This window comes from Gopherus evgoodei, chromosome 3 (genome assembly GCF_007399415.2).
Source record: "Gopherus evgoodei ecotype Sinaloan lineage chromosome 3, rGopEvg1_v1.p, whole genome shotgun sequence".
Taxonomy (NCBI): domain Eukaryota; kingdom Metazoa; phylum Chordata; order Testudines; family Testudinidae; genus Gopherus; species Gopherus evgoodei.
In genome coordinates, this window is record NC_044324.1 from 145,824,894 (window position 1) to 145,846,891 (window position 21,998).

Sequence of the window (21,998 nt, forward strand, 5' to 3'; positions counted from 1 at the left end):
AAGGGCTTGTGGCTCCTTTAAGCCCCCCCTGCCCAATTGATTACGAGGTGAGTGCAAAGAGGACAGTTACCTGAGCCAAGGGCAACGGTATGAGGCTGACTCAGGTGGGATGCCAACCGTCTTGTGTATTTTAGGAGGGAAGGTATTTATAGATGGTTCTCTCCAGACCAGGGGTTCTCAAAATGGGGGTTGGGGGGGTCGTGAGGTTATTACATGGGGGGTCGCAAGCTGTCAGCCTCCACCCTAAACCGCGCTTTGCCTCCAGCATTTATAATGGCGTTAAATATATTTAAAAGTGTTTTTAATTTATAAGAGAGTCGCACTCAGAGGCTTGCTATGTGAAAGGGGTCACCAGTACAAAAATTTGAGAACCACTGCTCCAGACAATCTCTCTCACCATGGACCAGAAGCACTCACCCTCCCCACCCATGGGATCAAAGGAGCTCTGAGTTTTATGATTGGTTGTGGGCACTGCACTAGTTGCTTTTTTCTTTGGGGTTGAGAAGGAATTTTTCACTCACTGGCAGATTGGGTGAGGCAGGATGTTTTTTTCGTCTTCCTTACAGCAGGTCAGGGCCCCAGTTCGGTATTTAATGAGGGTAAGTCAAGTTCTTGCAACTTATCAACTATCCAGTGCAGGTCCTCATTCCATAAGGGGTCCAGTTCCCTGATAAATTGGAGTTGGGAATCTGGGGGAAGGGAGTTGGCATTCCTAATGTCTAGTACAGCAATGAGATGACCCCCCTACCTCCTTTCACCCTCATAGAGCGGAGGGTGGTGGGGTGCAAGCAATGGGTGGGTTGGGCAGAGCTGACGACAGCCCTTCCAAATAGGTGAGAATGATTAAGGAAAGAATGACAACCTACACTATATGATTTATTGATGAATATGTATTAACCTTATTAACCCACATCCCTTGAATCTTGTCTCTCTTCCTGCCGGGTTAGGATAATGCACCTACATTTAACTGCAGGAGCAAATCTGAGTACCTGTGCCTCAAACCACCTGATTGTGGGTGCAGACCAGGGAGTTAGAGATGCAAGTACTTTTTTTCATCTGTTATTATTTGCAGATGTACACTGCCCACCAAAATAAAGGAGGCTGGGCATCAGTCCTTTGAGAAGTACCCTGCTTAAAGTCAGATGAAATCAATTATAAACCATTGTTTTTTCATGTTATTATTCTTTGAACATTATTTCATATACCACATTGCAAAGTACTCAGTTAAGGATTTTCTGAACTACTGAAGGTGAAATTTTACTACACAAAAGTAAAGGGCAATTTCAGAACAACATTGACTCAATTTACCTTTATCCTGTCCATGTATGCTTCCATTTTTAACTGCTCCACCGCTTTTCTTGCTTGAGATATATTGGTTGTGTTGTTATTAGACATGATTTCCTTCATTCTGTTTTCCCTAGAACAGTCAAAAGTTAAAGCATTTGAAAAGTTGCTTTCCTAAACAAATTCTTACAGGCTTGGTTAGGAGTACACTTATCTAATGTAATACAGCGATCAGACTACAATTAACTCTCCCGAGACTAACAAAATAAAATTAAATATAAAGTTACCACTGCTAGACTACATAACTACAAATGTAAACCACATAAGATGACAAAATAAGTACTGGTAGTTGTTCCCCAATCCATCTATACTCAATTCCCCTGTTTATCATCTACCATCCTCCCCACATATTTGCACCCTCAACCACAACTCTGAGCATAACTAATATGCCAAATCACAAATGCAAGTTTCTACACAGAAACTACGTAATTTAGATTGCCAACACAGATCATCCATTCACATAATACAAATACATCTCAACCACCATTTGCAATTTTATTTCAGGCCTCACTTACACACAAATACAAAGCCACATACAGATCTGTTGTACATATGATTTATGAAAGCCACACCATCCTGATATCAGTCAGGATGACTGATGACTTAACAGATGACTTTTTAAGCAATAAGAATAGTAATAGTTAAGACTGCTCACAGGTTGTTCAGGAAGCGTGCTAGAGATAAGAGTAGTGGAACAGAGGCAATCAAGTTTGTAAAGGGGAATTAAGGAGTTGAGTGTAGCTGGAGTGTTCAACTAGATAAGTTCACGCAATATAGGTTCATCAGTGGCTATTAGCCAGGTTGGGCAGGGATGGGTGACAGGGGATGAATCACTTGATGATTACCTGTTCTGTTCATTCCCTCTGTGGCACCTAGCAGAGGCCACTGTTGGAAGACAAGATACTGGGCTAGATGGACCTTTGGTCTGACCCAGTAAGGCCGTTCTTATGCTCAAAGACTTAACTGTTTATTTCCTTGTTTTTTATGGTTTCCATGATTGGGATATGTACTTTACTAGCCTAAACACAAAACAAACCGCCATTAAGTGTAGAAATTACCCTGCTTTTAAAAAACAAATAGTTATGTATCAACTTTGATATCTGTCTGCAAACTATGAAGGTAACAAAGATAAGATGGGTAAGGTAGAATCTTTTATTGGACCAACTTCTGTTGGTGAGAGAGAGAAGCTTTGAGTTTATACAGAGCTCTTCTTCACGTCAGGGAAATGTACTCAGTGTCACCACCAAAGACAAGGTGAAATAGATTGTTCAGCATAAAGAGTTAACACATGTTGCAAGAAACCATTCAAGGTGAAGTGGGTAGTTAACACCTGTGCAATCACAGGACAGAGGGTTAATAGGTTACAGATTGTTGTAATAAGCCATAAATCTACTGTTTTCGGGTCTGTGATTTTTAGTGTCTGGCAACGCTACCAATTTAAGCTTCCAGGCCTGTCTTTTGAAGGTGTTGTGCAGGTTTCCTCTGAGGATGATGACAGAGGTCACATATGGAGTGATCATTCAGTGAAGTGTTCATCAACAGGTGATATGGTGTTTTTATCTTTTATCATTTTTCTGTTAGTGTAGTGATTGTTTTGTTTCACCCACGTAGTAGTTCTTGTGGTATTTAGTGTACTAAGTACTGGGTTTACCATGGCTCCGGTGGCACCGTGGGTCCAAGCCCACACTTGGAAGAAGCTCACAAAGGATTAATTCAGCCTGGGCCACAGCCCAGCAATGTGAAGAGTCAGCAACTTCTCTGCGCCAGCTGAAACACTCAGCAGGCTGGGAAGCAGAGTGTGCAGGTGCAAAAGGGACTGGGAACCCCCTGTAGTTTGCACGCCACTGTGTTCCGCTGGGGCCTGGGACTTGTGCTGCCAGCTGCACTACTAATCCCCGAATGCCCCACACCATGCTACCAGCCACCCCAGCTGAAGTGGTCTGAGCGGACCAAAAAACAACTCCAAGTGAGGAAATGGTCTGGTGCAGGGAGAGGGTTCCCAGCATTAACCCCGCTGAGCTTCTGGCTCCCCCTACCCGAGTCTCCCCCACTCTCCTGGAGTGGTAGGGACCTGTGGGCAGCCCCCCAGTGAGCATAATGCCCAGGGGCTCCTGGGCACTGTCTTGACCCTGCTCTTCACGGTGGGGGTTGGTTGTCTGTAGTCCCTGGGAGCAGGGTGGGCGGTGACAGTGGGGCTTGTCAGTGCTGGCTGCCACACCCCCCTGCCAGTGGAAATGCCCCCCTGCACTCTGGAGAGGGAAGGGGATGCAGCCCAATTTTGGGGAAAAGGGGACAGTTGTGGGGCAAGTCAGGGTGCAATGGGGAAGCTGGCAGTGACTCCGTGTGGGGGGTGTAGGAGAAGTAGGGTATGTTTTGTGCAATACAACAATTCACTATGTCATCTCTAGAAACCTGGCTTCAAGTCTTGATTAGAAGTCACAAATGTAAGTGTGCTTAGGTAGTTTTTTCCAAGTCCCCCAATTTGCATACAATTCAGTAAAATTATACTCCAGGAGGAATTCTGTGCTACTCCACATGCATAATTAATGAGCCACACATTTTTAAGTTTTTGAGCAGAAATAAGCTTGTGCGGAAATGTTGCTTCAGTTCTGCCTTTTGCCCACCACAGGGCACTGTGGTGCAAGAACAGCAACAGCTCACAGCAGAAAATAACTTCTGCAGTTATGCCTTCTGCAACAGAACACAGCAACAGCTCCCGGCCAGCGAGGGAAGAGAAAGAGCCTGCCTTCTTCGCAGCACCTGTCAAGCCAGCAGGACCAGATCTAGGCACCAGCAAACCAAGCAGGTGCTTGGGGCGGCATAATTCCAGGGGTGACATTCTGGGAGGGTTTTTTTTTGCTTCGGCAATTGCGCTTTCAGAGGTTTTTTGTTGGTGGTGGTGTTGCTTGGGGCAGCAAAAAACCTAGAGCTGGCCCTGCAGGCCAAGTCAGGAGGGGCAAGGGCAGGGGGAAATAGACAGCGTGGGGTACTGGGGAATGTCAGACAGGAGCTCATAAGGGCTAGTGGGGGAGGACAGATTGGGACAGGGGCTAAATGGGAGTGGAGGCGCAGGGCCACAGCAGTGAGGGAGGTGCAGGGCCACATGGTGATGGGGTAGGGGGAGCAGAGCTACATGGGAATGGGGGTGGCTGAGTGGGGATGCAGGGCCAGATAGGGACGGGAGAGGGGTACAGAGCCACATAGGGACGGGAGGAGTGGGTGTCAGGACATATGTCGACAGGGGCTACAACGACACATGGGGGGGTGCAGGAACACATGGGGACAGGGTCAGATGTGCCTGACTGAATGGGAGAGGCTAGGGATCAGCCAGATTCTGCATGGGGACGCTCTCTAACAATCTTGCCCCCCCCAAAACCTGTTTCATACTGTTCCCACCCATACCCAACAGCCCTCCAAGTTCACACCCAGGCTCCTTTCCAACAATTTACTTCCCTCTCCCTCAACTCCTCTGTTACCTCTAACTCTCCTAAGCCTTTGTACTGCTTCTGAGGGGTGCAGGAAATACAATTCTGTAGTGTAGTTTAAATGAATTATTATTCTGGGTTCTGTATTAATATACCTAGTAAGGAATCTATTTGTCAAAAAACATTTCCTGAATCTTTTTTGTTGTCTGTATTGTTACAGATATACTTGCTGACCCATACTGTGAAATAAATTACCAAATATTGAAACTGGTATGATTATATTGTGTTATTTTGGCAAATAAAATATGGAGAATTTTAAAAAAATAAAAATTCTGCGTACAATATAAGACCTAATCCAACTTCCATTGAAATCAGTGGAAAGACTCCAACTAACTACAACTGGATCAGATTCAAGTATTAAGAGGTGCTCTGGATTACAGGTGCATTAGTATTGACATCTGATGAGATCTACTATAATGGTGGCAATGTCCCAATCAGAAAATATATATTTGTATAAAGGCCATAGATGTGCATGGCACTTTATAGGTACAAAGTGAAGCAAGTTTCCTGCCCCATGGCGCATAAAAATCAAATATACAAGTCAAATGATAAGTAAATATAATATACAGGCATTTGTGGGTGAGAAGTGGATGATCGGTGGGGGGGCTAAGTTCCCTGTAAGGTACACAGCAGCCTATGTGGGAGGCATAGTTCAATGGTTTGAGCATTGGCCTACTAAACCCAGAGTTCTGAGTTCAATCCTTGAGGGGGCTATTTAGGGATCTGGGCAAAAATCTGTCTGGGGATTGGTCCTGCTTTGAGCAGAGGATTGGACTAAATGACCTCCTGAGGGCCCTTCCAACCCTGATATTGTATGATTCTAGCATGGTGCAGGAACTCAGGGAATCCACTCAGCCGACCTGTCACGGCCAAGGAAGGGGCACACCATAGATGGCGACTTCCCCTCTAGCCAGATGGTGCTCAGGCTCTTCCCCACCTCCTCCCCTGAATGTACCCCATTCCCACTCCTTCCCCCTCCCACCCAGAGCTTCCTACACACTGTGAAACAACTGTTTGCAGCAGACCAGAGGCACTGGGAGGGGGAGAGAGAGAAGTTGGTTAGCAGGGCTGCCGGCAAACAGAGGGTGCTGGGAGGGAGGAGAGGAGTTGGTCAGTGGGGCAAGGTGGGAGGAGCTTGTTTGCTGATGGGTGCTGCTCATCAGTAGCACCCACTAATTTTTCTGTAGGTGCTCCAGAGAATTGGCAGCTATGGGGGCAACGCTCCTCCAACTCAGCACCAGCCCTACCATGGCCAGGGGAGGGGCACCTATACCATGGCCCCAGCCCTGGAGTTGCTGCAGTGGGGAGAGGCACCTATTCCCCCCAGCCCAGGTGCTGTAATAGGAAGAGAGAGCTGGGGGGAGTCCTCTATCCCTGCCATAGCCCCAAAGCACCCTCCTGCACCCCAAACCCTTCATCCCCATCCCAGAGCCCTCACAACCCTGCACCCCCACCCTCTGCCCCAGCCCTGAGCTCCCTCCCACACTCTGAACCCCTCAGCTCCACACCCACCCAATGAATTTTGTTATGTGCACCAATATGAAGGTGATGTGTCACACATCACCTTCATATTGGTGCACATAACAAAATTCATTCTGCACATATGTGAGGAAAAAAGAGAGGGAACACAGGGGGTGAGTGGGAGAGGGGTTGTATAAAAACTTTGGCCTCAATCTTATGAGCTATCACATTAAGTAGTAAACTTTAGGTAGTCAGTCAAGTAGCAGACACCTAAATGACTATGAAGACTTCACTCTGTGACATTCAAATAGCATAATTAAACCACTGGCATGCTGAATATCAGTTACACATGTGAAGTACGAAAAAGTACAAAACAGAGACATAATCATGTAAGTAAAGAATGAATTATATAAATGGTTCATAGGAAAGAACCAAACCAAATAATGAGAACACCAGTTTATACACTTAAAAATTCTGAATTAGGCAAGTCTTATTTGTGCATTTGCATCTCAGTAACTGACTACCAAAAAGGCACTCAAATAATAGGATGCTGAACACTAGCTACATAGAAAACCCTACAGTTGAGTAATGCTGAATCTTGTGAGATTATTAGGGGGTCTATGGAGTGCAATTGCACCTAATGGGATGGTAAAATCAACTAAAAGTTAGATTTCAAAAAGCAAGGGGCACAGCTTTTTAATAGTTTGGATTTCATGAAATGCAAAGGTATAAAGACTGCACAAGTACTGTTTCCCCTTCTCTCCATAGTCTCTCTGCGGGATTGTGGATCTGTGCAACAGGCTGGAGTGGTAGAATACAAGCATCACAACAAGTCATTTGGAGTGGACAGAACTTTGAGTAAAGCAAGTGAATGTATGGTGGTCAATGGCAGTGCACCCATCCCCATCAGAGATAGGCAGTGAAGGTGCACCATATTCATCCATAAGGTCAGGAGGAGCCATCTACCATTATCAATATTAGTTAACACCAGCATCTGGGAAAAAAAATACTATTAAATTGTATCAGTTGCATCTCAAGAAGTCAAGGGCCTTTTAAAAAGGCTACTCTGTAGTCATATTGTATTTAAACATGTGTTAGTCATCTGAAATGAATGCTAGACTCCTCTCTGGGTTCACCTTGACTAGCTACATGTTAAAATACAATTTGCCATGTCTATGCCAGGGTTCTTAAAGGAGTTAGTAAAACTGTTAACTAACAAATTAAAACAAAAAAGCAAGCAAACTTTTCTCCTAGTCCCTTGGCCTTTGCTTACATTCTACTGCCTTTATTGCTCACAAAGTAGAAGATTACCCATTTGGATGAGGTGGCTCCCTCCTCAAATGAAATGAACTGCTTTGGAAGTCAAAACATGTAAGAAAGAAATCCAAGTGGTTCCATAATACATGACAAACTTTTAGATTCAAGTTGGCTTTTCTGCTTATACGGCAGCATGATCCAGTGGGTTCAGTGCTGGACTGGGAGTCGGAGAACAGCGCTCTAAATCCCAACTCTGTACAGGATCTGCTCCTTCCAAATCCCTTGACCTCCATGCCTCAGTTTCCCCATCTGTAAAAGTGTGGATAAGGCTATATACCCTGGTTTGTAAACCACTATGAGATCTAGGAATATAAAGTGCTTACAAATATGAAGAATGATATGCAACATAATATTACAGGGTCATAAGCAACTGTTTCCTGTCATTGTTTTGTCCACTGGTAGCAGATAATCTTCATTTTGTTTCGATTCTCTGTTGGCTAGATGATAGAAGAGGCAGATCCATTTCTATATTTTTTTGCCATAGCACAGGGGTAGGCAACCAATGGCACGCATGCCAAATGCAGCACACGAGCTGATTTTCAGTGGCACTCACACTGCCTGGGTCCTGGCCACCAGTGTGGGGGGATCTGCATTTTAATTTAATTTAAAATGAAACTTCTTATACATTTTAAAAACCTTAGTTACTTTACATACAACAATAGTTTAGTTATATATTATAGACTTATAGAAAGAGACCTTCTAAAAACGATTAAATATATTACTGGCACATGAAACCAGAAATTAGAGTGAATAAATGAAGACTCGGCATACCACTTCTGAAAGGTTGCCGACCCCTGCCATAGCACTTAAGTCCTGAGACAAAACTAGAAAGCTAAATTTTATCTGAATAATAAAAAGTCATTTAAACTCAGTTGAATTAAATGGCATGAGAAAATCAGCTAATTCTGGTTCCAACTGTTTTTTCAGAAATTCACTCACCCAACCTATAACTCTGTGTCTTCCTGTACAAGCATTATTTCACACCACCAGAGCTCCACTGGCTGATGATAGCTGGAAGGCACGGCACTATTTCTAGCTCTGATTTTGAAAGATATTTAGGCATCTAATGATTCAAATATAGTGGTTGCCTAGGCACTCTTGAAAATCTGCTAAGTGCTAAAACACTTTTTAAAATCTGTCCCTAAGCCTTACGGTGGTGTCACACACACCACACCCTTCTCAGTACTCTGAAAAGGCACGATTTTCTGAAAGCAAGAACTGGTACAGTAGAACAATAGAAACATAAGACGTTCCTACTTGGTCTATTCCACTATGCTGTTTGGGACATTCAGTGGCTAGGGCCAGAGGTGTCACAGAAGGTGGTAAACCTGGTTATCTATTCATGTGTCCAATCTCTTTTTGAACGCCTCTAAAAATTAAACACAGTTCTCACCAAGTAACTTCACAATACGTTTTCCCTCAGTTCCAGGTGCATGAAGTTACCAGGCCAATTGCACCTCTGATCACTCTTGGTCTCTTCAAGCGGACCTCATTCGGGTCCCACGCCTCTAGAATCACAGAATCTTAGAATATCAGGGTTGGAAGGGACCTCAGGAGGTTATCTAGTCCAACCCCCTGCTCAAAGAAGGACCAATCCCCAACTAATCCCCAGCTATCATCTGTGTTAGGGTAAAATCACACGATTCTTCCACACTCAGACTGGGCTTTGGACAGCATCCCCCGGTACTAACCATGATTATCTCAGCATATCTGACAGGCTCAGATCCTGCAGTTCTGTTTCCTTGGGGAGCAATGACTGGTATCCAGTAACCAAACAGCCTCCTTAAAGCAAAGTAATATTTTATTTAGAAAAAAATGATGCTAGAGAATACAGACTTTAAAACCATAAACCATCTTCATTTACAGTCATATAGACAGTGCTTTTGAAGTTGAGGATTGGGCTGGAGCGCAGAAACTGAAGTCGGGAGGCAGGGGGCATGGGGGAAGAGCCGTTGTGGGCTTGTGAGAGAGAGAGAGAGTTCCAGCCTGAGATGCAACTCCTACTCCTGGGGGAATTCTGCGCTAAAAAAAATAAAAAAATCTGTGCACAAAATTTAAGATTCTGTAAATTTTATTTGTCAAAACAACACTATATAATCATGCCAGTTTCAATTATTCTGGTAATTTATTTCAAAATAAATGTCAGCAAATATGTCTGTGATAATACAGAGACACACAAAAATTTCCCCAGGAGTAGAGAATTAAAGAAACCCCTATGACAACTCAGTTCCTGCTTCTCTTCCCCCTCCCCCGCAGAGCCCTGCCAGCCCCCCCCCCCCCCCCCAGCTGTGGGGCTCCCTCAGTCCGGACACTCACATCCTCTGCCCCATCCAGAGGCCAGCCACACACACTCCCAGCCCCAGCCACTCACACCCCCTATCCCACAGAGCCCTGCTGCCCCAATCCCGGCCAGACACTCACAGACCCTACCCTCCTAGAGCCCAGGGATCCAGAAGAAGAAACAGTCTGCAGCTGAGTCCCATGCTTGCATAGAGTTTCCTGCGCACCGCTGCCTCCTTCCTTCAGGGTGTGCTGAGAACCGCAACTGCTAGGAACCCTTCAGTTTCCTCCCCCTGACCTTGTCTTCTATTTGCAAGCTAGTGGCAGCCAACATCTCTGCAGCCCACTTCTGCGGGGAAAAAAGGAAATTCTGCGCACTCAACATTAATTTCTGCAAATCCTGCATTGCGCAGTGGCTCAGAATTCCCCCAGGAATAAACGTCAAAGAACTGTCTACATAGCTATTTTTAAAGAGCAAGCATGAGTCCCGCTAACCCAAGTCTATTGACTTGGGGTAGGAGGCTCACTCCAAAGTATTGCATAGACAGACCCTTACTCTATTCATATCCATTATTACTTATCAGTATTCTTAGACTATGCAGTAGCTCCACGTCCACCATATCATGTTTATGTTGTTTCCCATGCCCTGATGTAAATAATTTAGGTCTCTATACCTTTGTTAGTGTGGTAAGCTGGCATTTTTGATATGGCTTTTTTCAGTCAAGAGGATGTTTTGTTGGTTAGCATATCACATCAAGCAGCTGTTCCCCAATGCCTTCCTTTTGACATGTTGTAGGGGTTTCCTGGGAGCTCCATGATAACATTCTGCCATCCACCTGAAGGGGATTATTTTTCTGCCTCATATAGAGTTTACTCCCTTTCTGGATGGTGCTAACTCATCCTTGCCAAAGATGACTAATCTCTGGTGCTTCTGAAGAACATTTTTTTTTCTTTTGAGGAATCAAATTGTACCAAATGGTGCATCAAAGGCCAGATTCTGCTCTGATGTTAGCAGGAATTGGACAAATATTTGGGTGTAAAATTTGGCCCTCCATGGTTTTTGGGGCACCATGCACATTTACAGAGCTCGATAAATACTTCTTATTCAGTAATTATATAGCATGCTGTCTATATTTTAACAAACAAGGAAACTTTAGCTGGTCATCTCTTCATTGCAAGGGCTTTGTCATTTTAAAATGCAGCATCACTGGTTTTCAGATAAGCTGTATTGAAAAAAGAAAGATTTGAAGCCATTGTACAAATTCTCCTCTGCTTCAGAATATAATCTTAAACCAAGTGAGTGTGCTACAGAACTAGATCTAAGAAGCCATCTATTTACTTATGTCTTCTTGCAACAACTGAGATTGGTTGGGCTGGAATTATTAAAGGTCATGTAGGATAGTCTTAAGAGTTTGGGAGCTATGGCTTTCCTTCAGAGGCCCATAACTTTACTGTCTTCAACGCTTGCCAATCTACATCTGTAGTGTCCTTAGGGACAAAGCTCAATACATTTTTAGTTTTATTGTTTGCAGCAAGGAGTGGATTTGTTTTCTCAAACCAGTTCTATAATTTATTGGGCCATGCAGAAGACTAGGACTAAGTCCAGTCATGCTAACTTTTTTCATACAAGTTGTTTATTTCAATGGGACTGGACAGTAGCCATATGAGATAAGATTATTCATATGGATAATGGTTTGCAGCTCAGGCCCAACACTGCAAGGAAGTCCCTATTGCATTAGGAGAACGAACAGCCAAACCTAGAGTCTTGCAGTTGTGTGATGAAGGATAAACATACTGAACGGACTCACAGAAACAAGAGTTAGATTCCTGAGCAGAATCTCTTCAGGGGATTCCTGAGCAGAATCTCTATTATGGAAGTGTGTGCTGAAGAGGCAGATTTATAACAGAACATAGAACAGTGATACCAAAAGCCATGTTAGCTCTGGAAGCATGCACAGTGCTGTGAAAAAAGCATGCACCAATGATCAAGTAGCAGCTTTACAAATATCCGAGAGGGATATGTACTTCAGTAAGGCTACAGAGGTAGACTGGGAACAGGTGGAATGAGCAATCACTCCAGGAGGGCTTTATAACAGACTAATATGCACCCTGACATCTATTTAACATAAAATAGCCATACTAGGTCAGACCAAAGGTCCATCTAGCCCAGTATCCTGTCTTCCAACAGTGGCCAATGCCACGTGCCCCAGAGGGAATGAACAGAACAGGTAATCATCAAGTGATCCATCCCATCATCCATTCCCAGCTTCTATTTATTATTATAGTCTCTACAGATTAGGTGCCTTCATTTGTTCTGTGATAGAGATGAAAAGTCTAAGAGAAGCCCTGAAGGGCTCAGTCCTGTTGAGGTAAAAAGCAAGTCTTGCATCTAGTGATCGAAGACTAGCCTCCCTCTGAGTGACACTTGGGGTAAAACACCATTAAATGAATGTCTTAATCAATCTGGAACTCTAAAAAGATACCTTAGGTAGGAAACAAGGGTCTGGACAGATCACCTTTCATTGATGGATTAGCTAATGGGCCCATGAGGCCATGCTCCCAGCCAATTAGGGGGCTCCAGAAAGATGGGCACACCATCCCCAGCTGACATCCACTGGAGGGCAGCAGAAGCATGGAGCTCTGGTAGAAGCACCGGAAGTGCGGGGTGAGGGAAGCCCCTGCATCCCGATTCCTGCTGCAGCCCCGGGACTGGAGGAGCTCAAGCCGCAGCTTCAGGGCTGGGGGAAGCTCTCACTCCCTGCCATGGCCCCAGGCTGTGGTGGGGGGGACAGAACTTCTCCAGTCTTGGGGCCATGCAGGGGGAAGAAAGGAGCAAATGGATTGCAGGGCAGCAGTGGGGAGGGGGGGCAAGGTGGGATGGGGCTGGACTGTGGGTGGAACAGGGGCAAGGAGAAGGGACAGAAAGGTGTGGGGCCACGGGTGGGGCTGCAGGCAGGAGTACAGAGTGCCCCGCCCCCCACTCTGGCTCAGAACCCCACGAAACCTTAATCTACCTCTGCCACCTTTCCATGATAAAACACTATGTATGGTGAGTCACCCACTAGGGTCCCTACCTCTCCTACCCTCACAGCCAAGGTGATATCTGTAAAGAACAAAATGTTGAAAGAGAGACGAAGGAGGGAACAGCTATTCATAGGCTCAAATGGGGGTTTTCTCAGCACATTTAGAACTATGTTGAGGTTCCATGGAGGACAATGTTCTTCAAGAGTAGGAAAAAGGTTTAACAGGCCTTTAATGAACCTTGCAGTAGTTGGGTGAGTGAAGACTGAAAACCCTTCAATGGGGTGGCAGAGTGAAAAGCTGTAAAGGCAGCTAGGTGAACCTGAACTTAGCTCAGAGATAATCTGGTGGTTTTCAAATTTTGCAGACTAGAGCATGCTGGAAAAATGAGACTCAAGGAGGTATAGCTCAGAGGCAGCACAGAGTCTGAAAAGATTTTCACTTTTTACAGGTAGGTTTTCTTTGTAGTGGATTTTCTACTATTGAACAGTACTGTTTGGAAGTCTGGAGATCAGTCCTTTCCTACGCCAGAGAGGCACAGAGTAACCATGCACTGAGGTTAAGTGACAAGAGATGGCAGTGAGTCGTGGTTCCTGACTCCCGGGTAAGGAGACCTGTTGTAAGAGGAAAGTGGAGAGGTGGGTTGCAAGGACAGTCAAAGGAGCTCTGGGAACCATACTTGCCTTGGTCATGGTGATGTTATGAGGATGGACATTGACATGGGCGGCGAGTTCTATGGGCCTGTGGTGCCTGGGCACCAGAAATATTCCTGGTGGCCAGGCACCACGGGCCCAGCTCCAGCCCTAGCCCTATCTGAGGCAGGTAGCGGTCTCTCCCTTGGCCCTGCCTTTCGCCACCAGATGCTTCCCCTCCCCGCCCACGTCTCCCGGGCCATTTAAATCAGCCCGAGACCCCCACTCACCACCAAGAGTGCAGCAGAGCTGAGTGACTTCCTGCCTGCTCACTCCACATCACTTCAGGTGTCTCCCTGCAGCCCCTGGGCGGGGTGGGTCTGTATCCCACCCCAAGTGCCCCAGCAGCCAGTGGGAAGCTGTGGGGGTAGTGCCTGGGGGTAGCAGCACATGGAGACTCCTGGCCACTCTGCCTAGGAGCCCCAGGTAAGCGCCACACTCCCCTCCCCATCCGCTCCCCAGAGCCTGCACGCCCCCTCTGGCCCCCAAACTCCCTCCCAGAGCCTGCACCCCTCATTCAGCCCCCAAACTCCCTTCAAAAGCCTGCACTCCCACCCCAGTCCAGAGCCTACACCCAAACTCCCTCCCAGAGTCTGAACCCCTCGTACCCTCCTGCACCCCCAGCCCCAACCTGCACACAGCACCCAAAATCTGTCCCAGAGCTTGCACCCCCCCCACTCACATCCCACACATACTGGAGCCTGCACCCAAACTCCCTCCCAGAGACTGCACCCCAGCCCTCTGCACTCCCTCCCAGAGCCTGCACCCCTCACCCCTCCTATACCCCCACCCCCTGCCTGGAGCCTGCACCCAAACTCCATCCCAGAGCCTGCACCCCAGACCCCCCCAAACTCCCTTCCAGAACCCAACCTCTCAGCTGTCCTGCACCCCAATCTCCTGCCCCAGCCCAGGGCCCGCACTCCAGATCTCCTCTCCCACACCCAAACTCCCTCCCAGAGCCTTAGGCAGGTGCGGGGGATGGAGTTTGGGTGGGGTGGGTTCTGGGCACCACCAAAATTTCTACAAATCTGCCACTCCTGGCCATTGATCTCTCCTGTTTCAACTTGTTCAGGACTTTGAAGAGTAAAGGCATCAGCGGATTCCTGAAGGGATCACTACAGCATCTCCCAGCTAGTTCTAACTGCCACCAGCACCGACTTTGTCCTTTCCCAGATGGCTGCTTGACTCCTACTCCTCCCCAGGCCCTGCCCCTACTCCATCCTGCCACTTCCCACTCCCTCCCCTGAATGTCCCTGCCCTCACTCCTCCCTCTCCCCTCCTACACCTCCCAGAGCCTCCTGCATGCCACTAAACAGCTGATCCATAGTGGACGGGAGGTGCTGGGGGTAGGGATTGATTGATGGGGCCGCCATTGGGCAGGAGGCACGGGGGGGAGGGGCAGGAGCTGATGGGGGGCTGCCGGTGGGTGCGAAGCACTCATCATTTTTCCCCCCAGGGGTGCTCCAGCTCCAGAGCACCCATGGAGTTGGCACCTATGCTGACTGCATACTCCTCTCAACCAGAACCATCAGCACGTCGCACTAGAGGGCATTACAAACAGATTTATTTCCAGAAGACTCAGGATAAGGCAAATCTTCTGGAATACTGCATCGATGAACTCTCACTTGCAGTCATGGCCCAAAAATCTGCAGGGAGACTGCTACTATGTTTCATAACCCCAGCAGATAAACCACTGATCTCTCTGTGTCCTGCAATATGCATCATTCCATAGTTTTATGGATTCTGTGCAGAAGACCTGGGATTTTGCTCCTCCTTGACAATTTACATAACACATTGCTGTTCTGTTGTCCACCATGGGTCTGACTGAGGGGCCCCGGATATGCTGTAGAAAGCAATGGTAAGTGTAATGGACTGCCCTGAGTTCTAAAATGTTGATATGGAGAGCAATATCCTGGGGAGTCCCCTTGCCTTGAGCTGTGACGTCAGTGAAGGTGAGTGCCCCAACCTGGCAGAGAGGCACCTGTGGTGATCTCTGGGGGAGGTGGATTTGAGAACAGTACTCCTATACAGACCTTTTAAGGTTTTTTCCCCCCGTTGAGGGAGTTGAGGACCTTCTGGGTATCGATACCTGCTTGGACTGATGGTGTTTTTTGGGTGTGTAGACTATTTAGTCAGGCTTGAAGATAATGGGAGTGTAATCTTGCAAAGGATGGTATGAATTTACAGGCTGCCACATGGCCTGGGAGCTGATGGTTTGTGGGCTCTGTTATATTGTAGAAATGAGGCTGGGTATCATAGCAAACCTGCCTGTGGGTAAGTATGCTCTGGCAATAGTAGAGTCTAGAGGAGCCCCTGTGACGTTTGTCCATTTTGCGGGTATGAGCGTAGACTTCCGCATTAAGGCAGAGGCCTAAAGAGCCTTGCTGGTTGCTGACTGTCACTCAAGAAATGAGCAACCCTTCAGAAGCTAGTTGGCCAGGTAGGAAAAGAGGATTATCTCCATTTGACTGATATGGGCTGCAACAGCTAAGACAACCTTTGTAAAGAGCCTTGGGGCGGTTGAGAGGCTGAAGGGTAGGACACAGTATTGGTAATGATCCCTACCACCAACGAAACATCTGTGGGAAGAGTGCATGGATATATGAAAATAAGCATCCTGAAGGTCCAGAGAGACAAACTAATCTTCCAATTCCAGAGGGAGAATTACCATTCCAGCTGCCAGAGTTACCATTCTGAACCTCTGCGACAGGAGGGTGAGAGGGAGCTGGAGCTGAACTGAATGGAGTAGCCTGTTGAAATCACTTCCACGATCCATCTGTCTGAGGTGATGAGCTGCCAGGAAGGAGTGGACCCATGGGCAGTGCTGACAAAATCTCTGATCAAGGATGCATGGGCACATACACATCCTGAAGTGGAGCACCTATAGGTACAATTACTTGAAGAATAAAATTTCTGGTAGCTGAAAAATGTTAGATAGTTGTTTAGAATTGTGGAAGTTCCAAGATATCAGCATCAGAGTATCCCAATGTTTTCCTTTTTTAAAATCAGTATCTCCTAGGGTGACCAGACAGCAAATGTGAAAAATCATGACAGGAGGTGGGGGGTAACAGGTGCCTATGTAAGAAAAACACCCAAAAGTCAGGACTATCCCTATAAAATCAGGACATCTGGTCACCCTAATATCTCCACTCTGCACCCAATTCCTCTCAGTATTTTTAACCAGTACTTTATATACAGTATACATGTGGATATGCCTTTGCCAGTGCAACCCAGTGTCCAAAAAATAAAATAAAATAAAATAAAATAAAAATCCTAGGAATGAAATGAGTTTGTTTTATTTTGTTAGGTACTTGGAGGCTTTCCAGCTTGGGTGATCCATAAATAATTAAAATATTTTATTAAAATTCAACACCAGTGTTTTCATCTTAGGCAACTACTATATCCAATACTACAACTAGCAGCCTCCAGGAATTCCAGGTTTCTCATGCCCTCTATCAGATTCCACCACCTCTGTTTTCAGAACACAAGATCTAAAATATGACTGAATTAATCTATCATTTCACAAGTACAAATTCTTATATAATTCACTTAAAATCTCATTCTGATCTTCTTCCATAAACAATTAAAAACGCAAGCACATGGTTATTTTATTTCATGCTTTCTTATTGTTGAGTACTTCCAATATCTCTGGTTTCTGATCCATATAAGTTTTTTTTTCATATTCACATTTCAGCTATTTTCACCTCCTAATTTTATTAGGCTTCCTATTTGTGTAACATGTGTTCTTTTCCTCTATAATTATGAAAGTTATTATATTGTAATGTTTTCTATTTATAGTATTTTTTACATTTTAGTTCCTCTGCATTTTTATTTCATTCCCAACCTTATTTTATCCTTGCATGTTTCCTATAGGAGAAAAAGAGGCTGAACAGGTTTTCTATCCTCCTTTCATTTTTGCTGGAGAAAATGGAACAGTAACATTTATTATTAATTTACTAAAATAAGACAGTAAAAAGTACAACCCAGCCCAAAGAGAGGTAACAATACATCTGCAAAAAAGAGGCTATTATCTCTAAGAGATGCTGTTAGGCTCAGTTAATTAGTGTATGTAAAGCACCTTGAGACAATACATTGTAAAGTGCTATTTAAGGGCCCAATTCTGCAGATACAGAAATTTTACTCATGTAAGTTCTATAATTGCCTTAACAGGACTGTTTATGTGAGGTAAAGCTACTGACACACCTAAGTATTTTCTAGACTGGATTCTAAGTCACAATTTATAGCCCAGATTGTTGTTTTTTCCCTTTCTTTTTCCACTCACAAGAAGTGACCCTCCTGGCACAAATCCCAGAGTTATCTTGGTATGTCAAAGAGATGGGTTGGACATTACACAGGTCAGGTTGGGGACATAGTGGAAGGAGTGGAAAAGACAGGTGGATCTGGAAAATCACTGGACAAGCCACAGTTTAAGACCTTTCTAGCTTTTCCACAGGATCCAAGTAGCCACCATGGCGAGCATATGCATACATGCCTGGCAGCAAAAGGGCCAACAGAAGCACACTGCCAAGATCCAGAACCAGCGCATTGGCATGGATTCGCTGTGCAGATGACCCTAAACTCCCACAAGGTTTAGGTTTGGCCACTCAAGAGGACATCATCTTGTCCTTTATTGTTGTTTTTTTTAAACATTAAATTAAAATTCAAGAGAAATAAAATTGCTACATGTTCACAAGTTCCCTTCTGTAAACAAATACGAAGAGATTAGGTTATTTCATACTAATTCCTTTTTCAATTTTTCATTAGCTTGCAATGAGTTGAAGCTAACAAAAGACTACCAGAAGCCCAGAATACTTCTCAGAAAGGAACATTTTCCAAGTTACCTCTTGAATTTTCTGTTTTAAGTGCCTTTTCTTAATCAGTTTGCAAAATGTGGTATAGCTCACAGCACCATGACAATAAATAGCCACCAGTACAGCAGTTTCACAGCGAGAATTCTTCCTCCAGGGACATGAGCTTCTCCTGGAGCCTAGCAGAAAGAAAGGCACTTTTCTGTATCTCCACTGGACCAGCTAGGAGAGGCAGTGCGAAGCACACTGAACTAAAGGAGCTGTATGGCATCGATCCACTGTGGCAAATAACCAGACTTAAAAGGAAAGAATTTATGTGCAATACTTGAGGCTTTTGAGATGGTTACAACAAAACAACTACCACTAGTTGAGAACGATGGGGCCTCCTGTCCTAACCCACACCCATCTCCCGACAAAATAACAGGACTGCATAAAAACACAAGTTACCTACTCAATAAAATTCACTGACCACCAAACAAGCTCATTTCTATTGAGCAAAGCAAGTAATTGGAAGCCTGCACTAGACTCCAGGCTGGGACCGACTTGTTTACATGCAACATTTACAGACCTAGGTAAAGAACTGAGAGTGGTGGTGACTAGTCAATTCGCTGTTGCTCACGGTTTTCCAACTCACTGTAATAAACAGGCAAAGATTTGGGATCAGCCTCTCACCTCCAATTAAGCCCCACAAACCCTATGCCAAGGTCCTCTCGGCAACGCTTCCAGGAGGCCAGCTGAGCGCACGTCAGATCAAGACACTTGGAGGTTTCTGAGGCTGGAGGCGGCTTCTTCCAGCGCTTTCCCGTTGGTTAGTGCAAGGAAAGCAGCTGGCTCCTGCGCGGCCGGCATTTTCCACACGCCGGCCCAGCCCCTGGCGGAACCAGCGGCGAATCAGACCCGCTCACCTCGGTCGCACCGGAGACAGGGACCCGCGCCTCACTCAGGCTCCGTCTGCTGCCTCCGGTAACTCTCCCAGCAACCCCCCCAGCACAGCGCGCCGGTCCCGGGCAGGGCACCGAGCATCCCCCCGCCCCACGGAGCTCCGCACCCAAGGCCGAGCGGCTGGGCAGCACCGCGCAGTCCCCGCCACTCACCTGCCGGCGCCGCGGGGGCTCGGAGACTGCAGCGCGGCTCAGGCCCCAGCAGCCGGGCTCGGGGAGCGGCACATGGCGGGGCGGGCTCCGCGCGCCAGCCAGGGGAGCCGCGCGCCCCGCTCAGCCACTCCGGGCGGAGGGGGAGGGGGAGGCGGCGGCTCAGCCCCCGCAACAGCCCCGACTGGCGAGAGGAGGCGCGCGCGCCGCAAGTCCCTCAGGTGCAGCAGAGGCGGCGCGGCGCGAGTCAAATGCCAACTGCCTGGGGACCAGTGCGCGCGGCCCACGCGCATCGCGGGCGCTGCCTGGGAAAGTCTATTTTATTGGGGGGGCGGTTGGGGGAAGAGCACCTGCTGGTTTAGCCCTCTGCGGCCCCTCCCGTTGAGGGAGCTTTTAGGGCCCTACTGCTCAGGCTAGAGCCAGGGCAGGCTGGACCCCCCTCTTCCCTTCCCATGGGGGTGTTTGTGCACATGTACGCCCTCATTCAGGCACAGGGTGACCAGGCCACAAGTGTGAAAAATTGGAACAGGGGGTAGGGGGTAATAGGAGCCTATATAAGAAGAAGACCCCAAAATCAGGACTGTTCCTATAAAATCAGGGCATCTGGTCACCCTACTCAGGCAGGGCATGCACAGAGGTGGGGGGTGTGCACACACCCTCATTCAGGCATGGCGTAACTCAAAATCGCAGTGCAAGGCCTTTTCATGCCAGCCTGAGGGCTTGGCTACACTTGTGCTTTACAGCGCTGCAACTTTGTCGCTCAGGGGTGTGAAAAAAACACCCCCCTGTGCGCAGCAAGTTACAGTGCTGTAAAGCACCAGTGTAAGCAGTGCTCCAGCGCTGGGAGTGCAGCTAATCCCCACAGGGAGATGGAATACCTGCAGCACTGGGAGAGCTCTCTCCCAGTGCTGGCGCTGTGGCCACATTTGCACTTCAAAGCGCTGCCGCGGGAGTGCTCCCATGGCAGTGCTGTACAGCTGCAAGTGTAGCCATACCCTAAGTTAACCCATCACCAGGCCCTGAGCAACCACACTGCTCCTGGGTGTGTGCAAAGGGTAGACCAGGGCCTGGAGCACAGGCCCACCCAGCAACAGCAGCTCTTGTCCTGTGGAGCTGGTCCCGCTCCTCACTCCATGTATTGCACCCTAGTGCACAGAGTTGCAGGACTACTCAGGGTTGGACTAACATGCCAGGTCACAATGCCTGGAGTTGAGAGCCTGGGGCCAGCCCCTCAGACAGAAGCTGGTTGCTGTGTCTCAGATGAACATAAGGGAGCTTGATCTCAACCCCTCTGCTGCATTTTAGGCCTAGGTACATTCCTCATTTGCCTCTGCGTTAATCCAGCTTCATCCTGCACCCTTCTGGAGCACTGGGAGTGCTTTGGCCTATGGTGTATGCAGAGCACCACAAGCAGCCATCCAGCCACAAGAAACACCAGAAAAGACAAGGCTACTTTAAAGTATGTGAGAAAAATATAGACCTCAAGCAGGAGGTGGGTTTATAGAGTAAGCAAACCATGAGCTGCCTTGGGAGTGATAGATGTTTAGTGGGACACAGCATTCACCAACAGAGCAGACTCCCCAAGCAACCACTATTATTTCTTGTGTTTAATGTATGCTTCTATACCTATAAATATGTAAAAATCAGGCCCACCAACAGCAATTCCAGATGCCAGGGCAGAACAGTCAATGGGCCCCCTAGAAAGGGATGGCAGAGGTTTGATTTATGCAAGGAGGGTGGGTGGCAAGCCCCCTGCTGCTGCTGGCCCGGCCTCACCACATGGGCCTGGAGCTGGACCACGTGTAGCAGCTGGTGCACATGTGCACAAGTCATGGGCATGGTCCGCCTGACATTTGGCAGTGCTGCACCTGTGTTGGCAGCGAACTGCTTGCTGTGCTTGCTCTTTCAGCAGGGCCAGGGCTTCCACATGCGTGCCTGCCTTCGCTGCCACCAGTACCACCCCACACACACCTAGGAGCCCTGTGGCCCGCCCAGGCTATTGCCGCCTTTGCCTCTCACATCAGCAGGCCTGGTAAAAATGGGACCTCTTGTTTCTGGGTGAATTCAGTTAGATCAGCTGACCAAGCTAAAAACTTCATCCTGTTTACCTCAGACCATTTCTCCAATTTGTCCAGTGCTACAGCACATTGAGCAGATGTTCTTGGAGAAGTATCCACAAGGACTTCAAGGTATCTTTCTTGAGTGGTAACAGCTAATTTAGACCCCATCATTTTGTATGTATAACTGGGGATTGTTTCCAACATGCATACCTTGCACTTATAGACTCATAGGACTGGAAGGGACCTCGAGAGGTCATCAAGTCCAGTCCCCTGCCCTCATGGCAGGACCAAATACTGTCTAGACCATCCCTAATAGATATTTATCTAACCTACTCTTAAATATCTCCAGAGATGGAGATTCCACAACTTCCCTAGGCAATCTATTCCAGTGTTTAACTACCCTGACAGTTAGGAACTTTTTCCTAATGTCCAACCTAAA

The 21,998-nt window shown here is 47.0% G+C and overlaps 1 protein-coding gene across 4 annotated transcripts in view; it reads right to left on the reverse strand.

Moving 5' to 3' along the window:
- The window catches only part of GNG4 (G protein subunit gamma 4), a 33,729-nt gene extending 14,141 nt beyond the window's left edge, over positions 1-19,588 (reverse strand). Inside the window, exons 1-2 of one of the 4 annotated variants that reach the window (XM_030556939.1) lie at positions 19,503-19,588; positions 1,309-1,417 (exon numbers count right to left, since the gene is read on the reverse strand). In XM_030556939.1, the coding sequence (XP_030412799.1) occupies positions 1,309-1,407 (99 nt within the window). In that variant the 5' untranslated portion in view covers positions 1,408-1,417; positions 19,503-19,588. Of the gene's footprint in view, positions 1-1,308; positions 1,418-9,298; positions 9,369-19,080; positions 19,248-19,313; positions 19,359-19,502 lie in introns of those variants that run through there. The other 3 variants (XM_030556942.1, XM_030556940.1, XM_030556941.1) reach the window with 3 other exon arrangements.
- Positions 19,589-21,998: the final 2,410 nt, after the last annotated feature.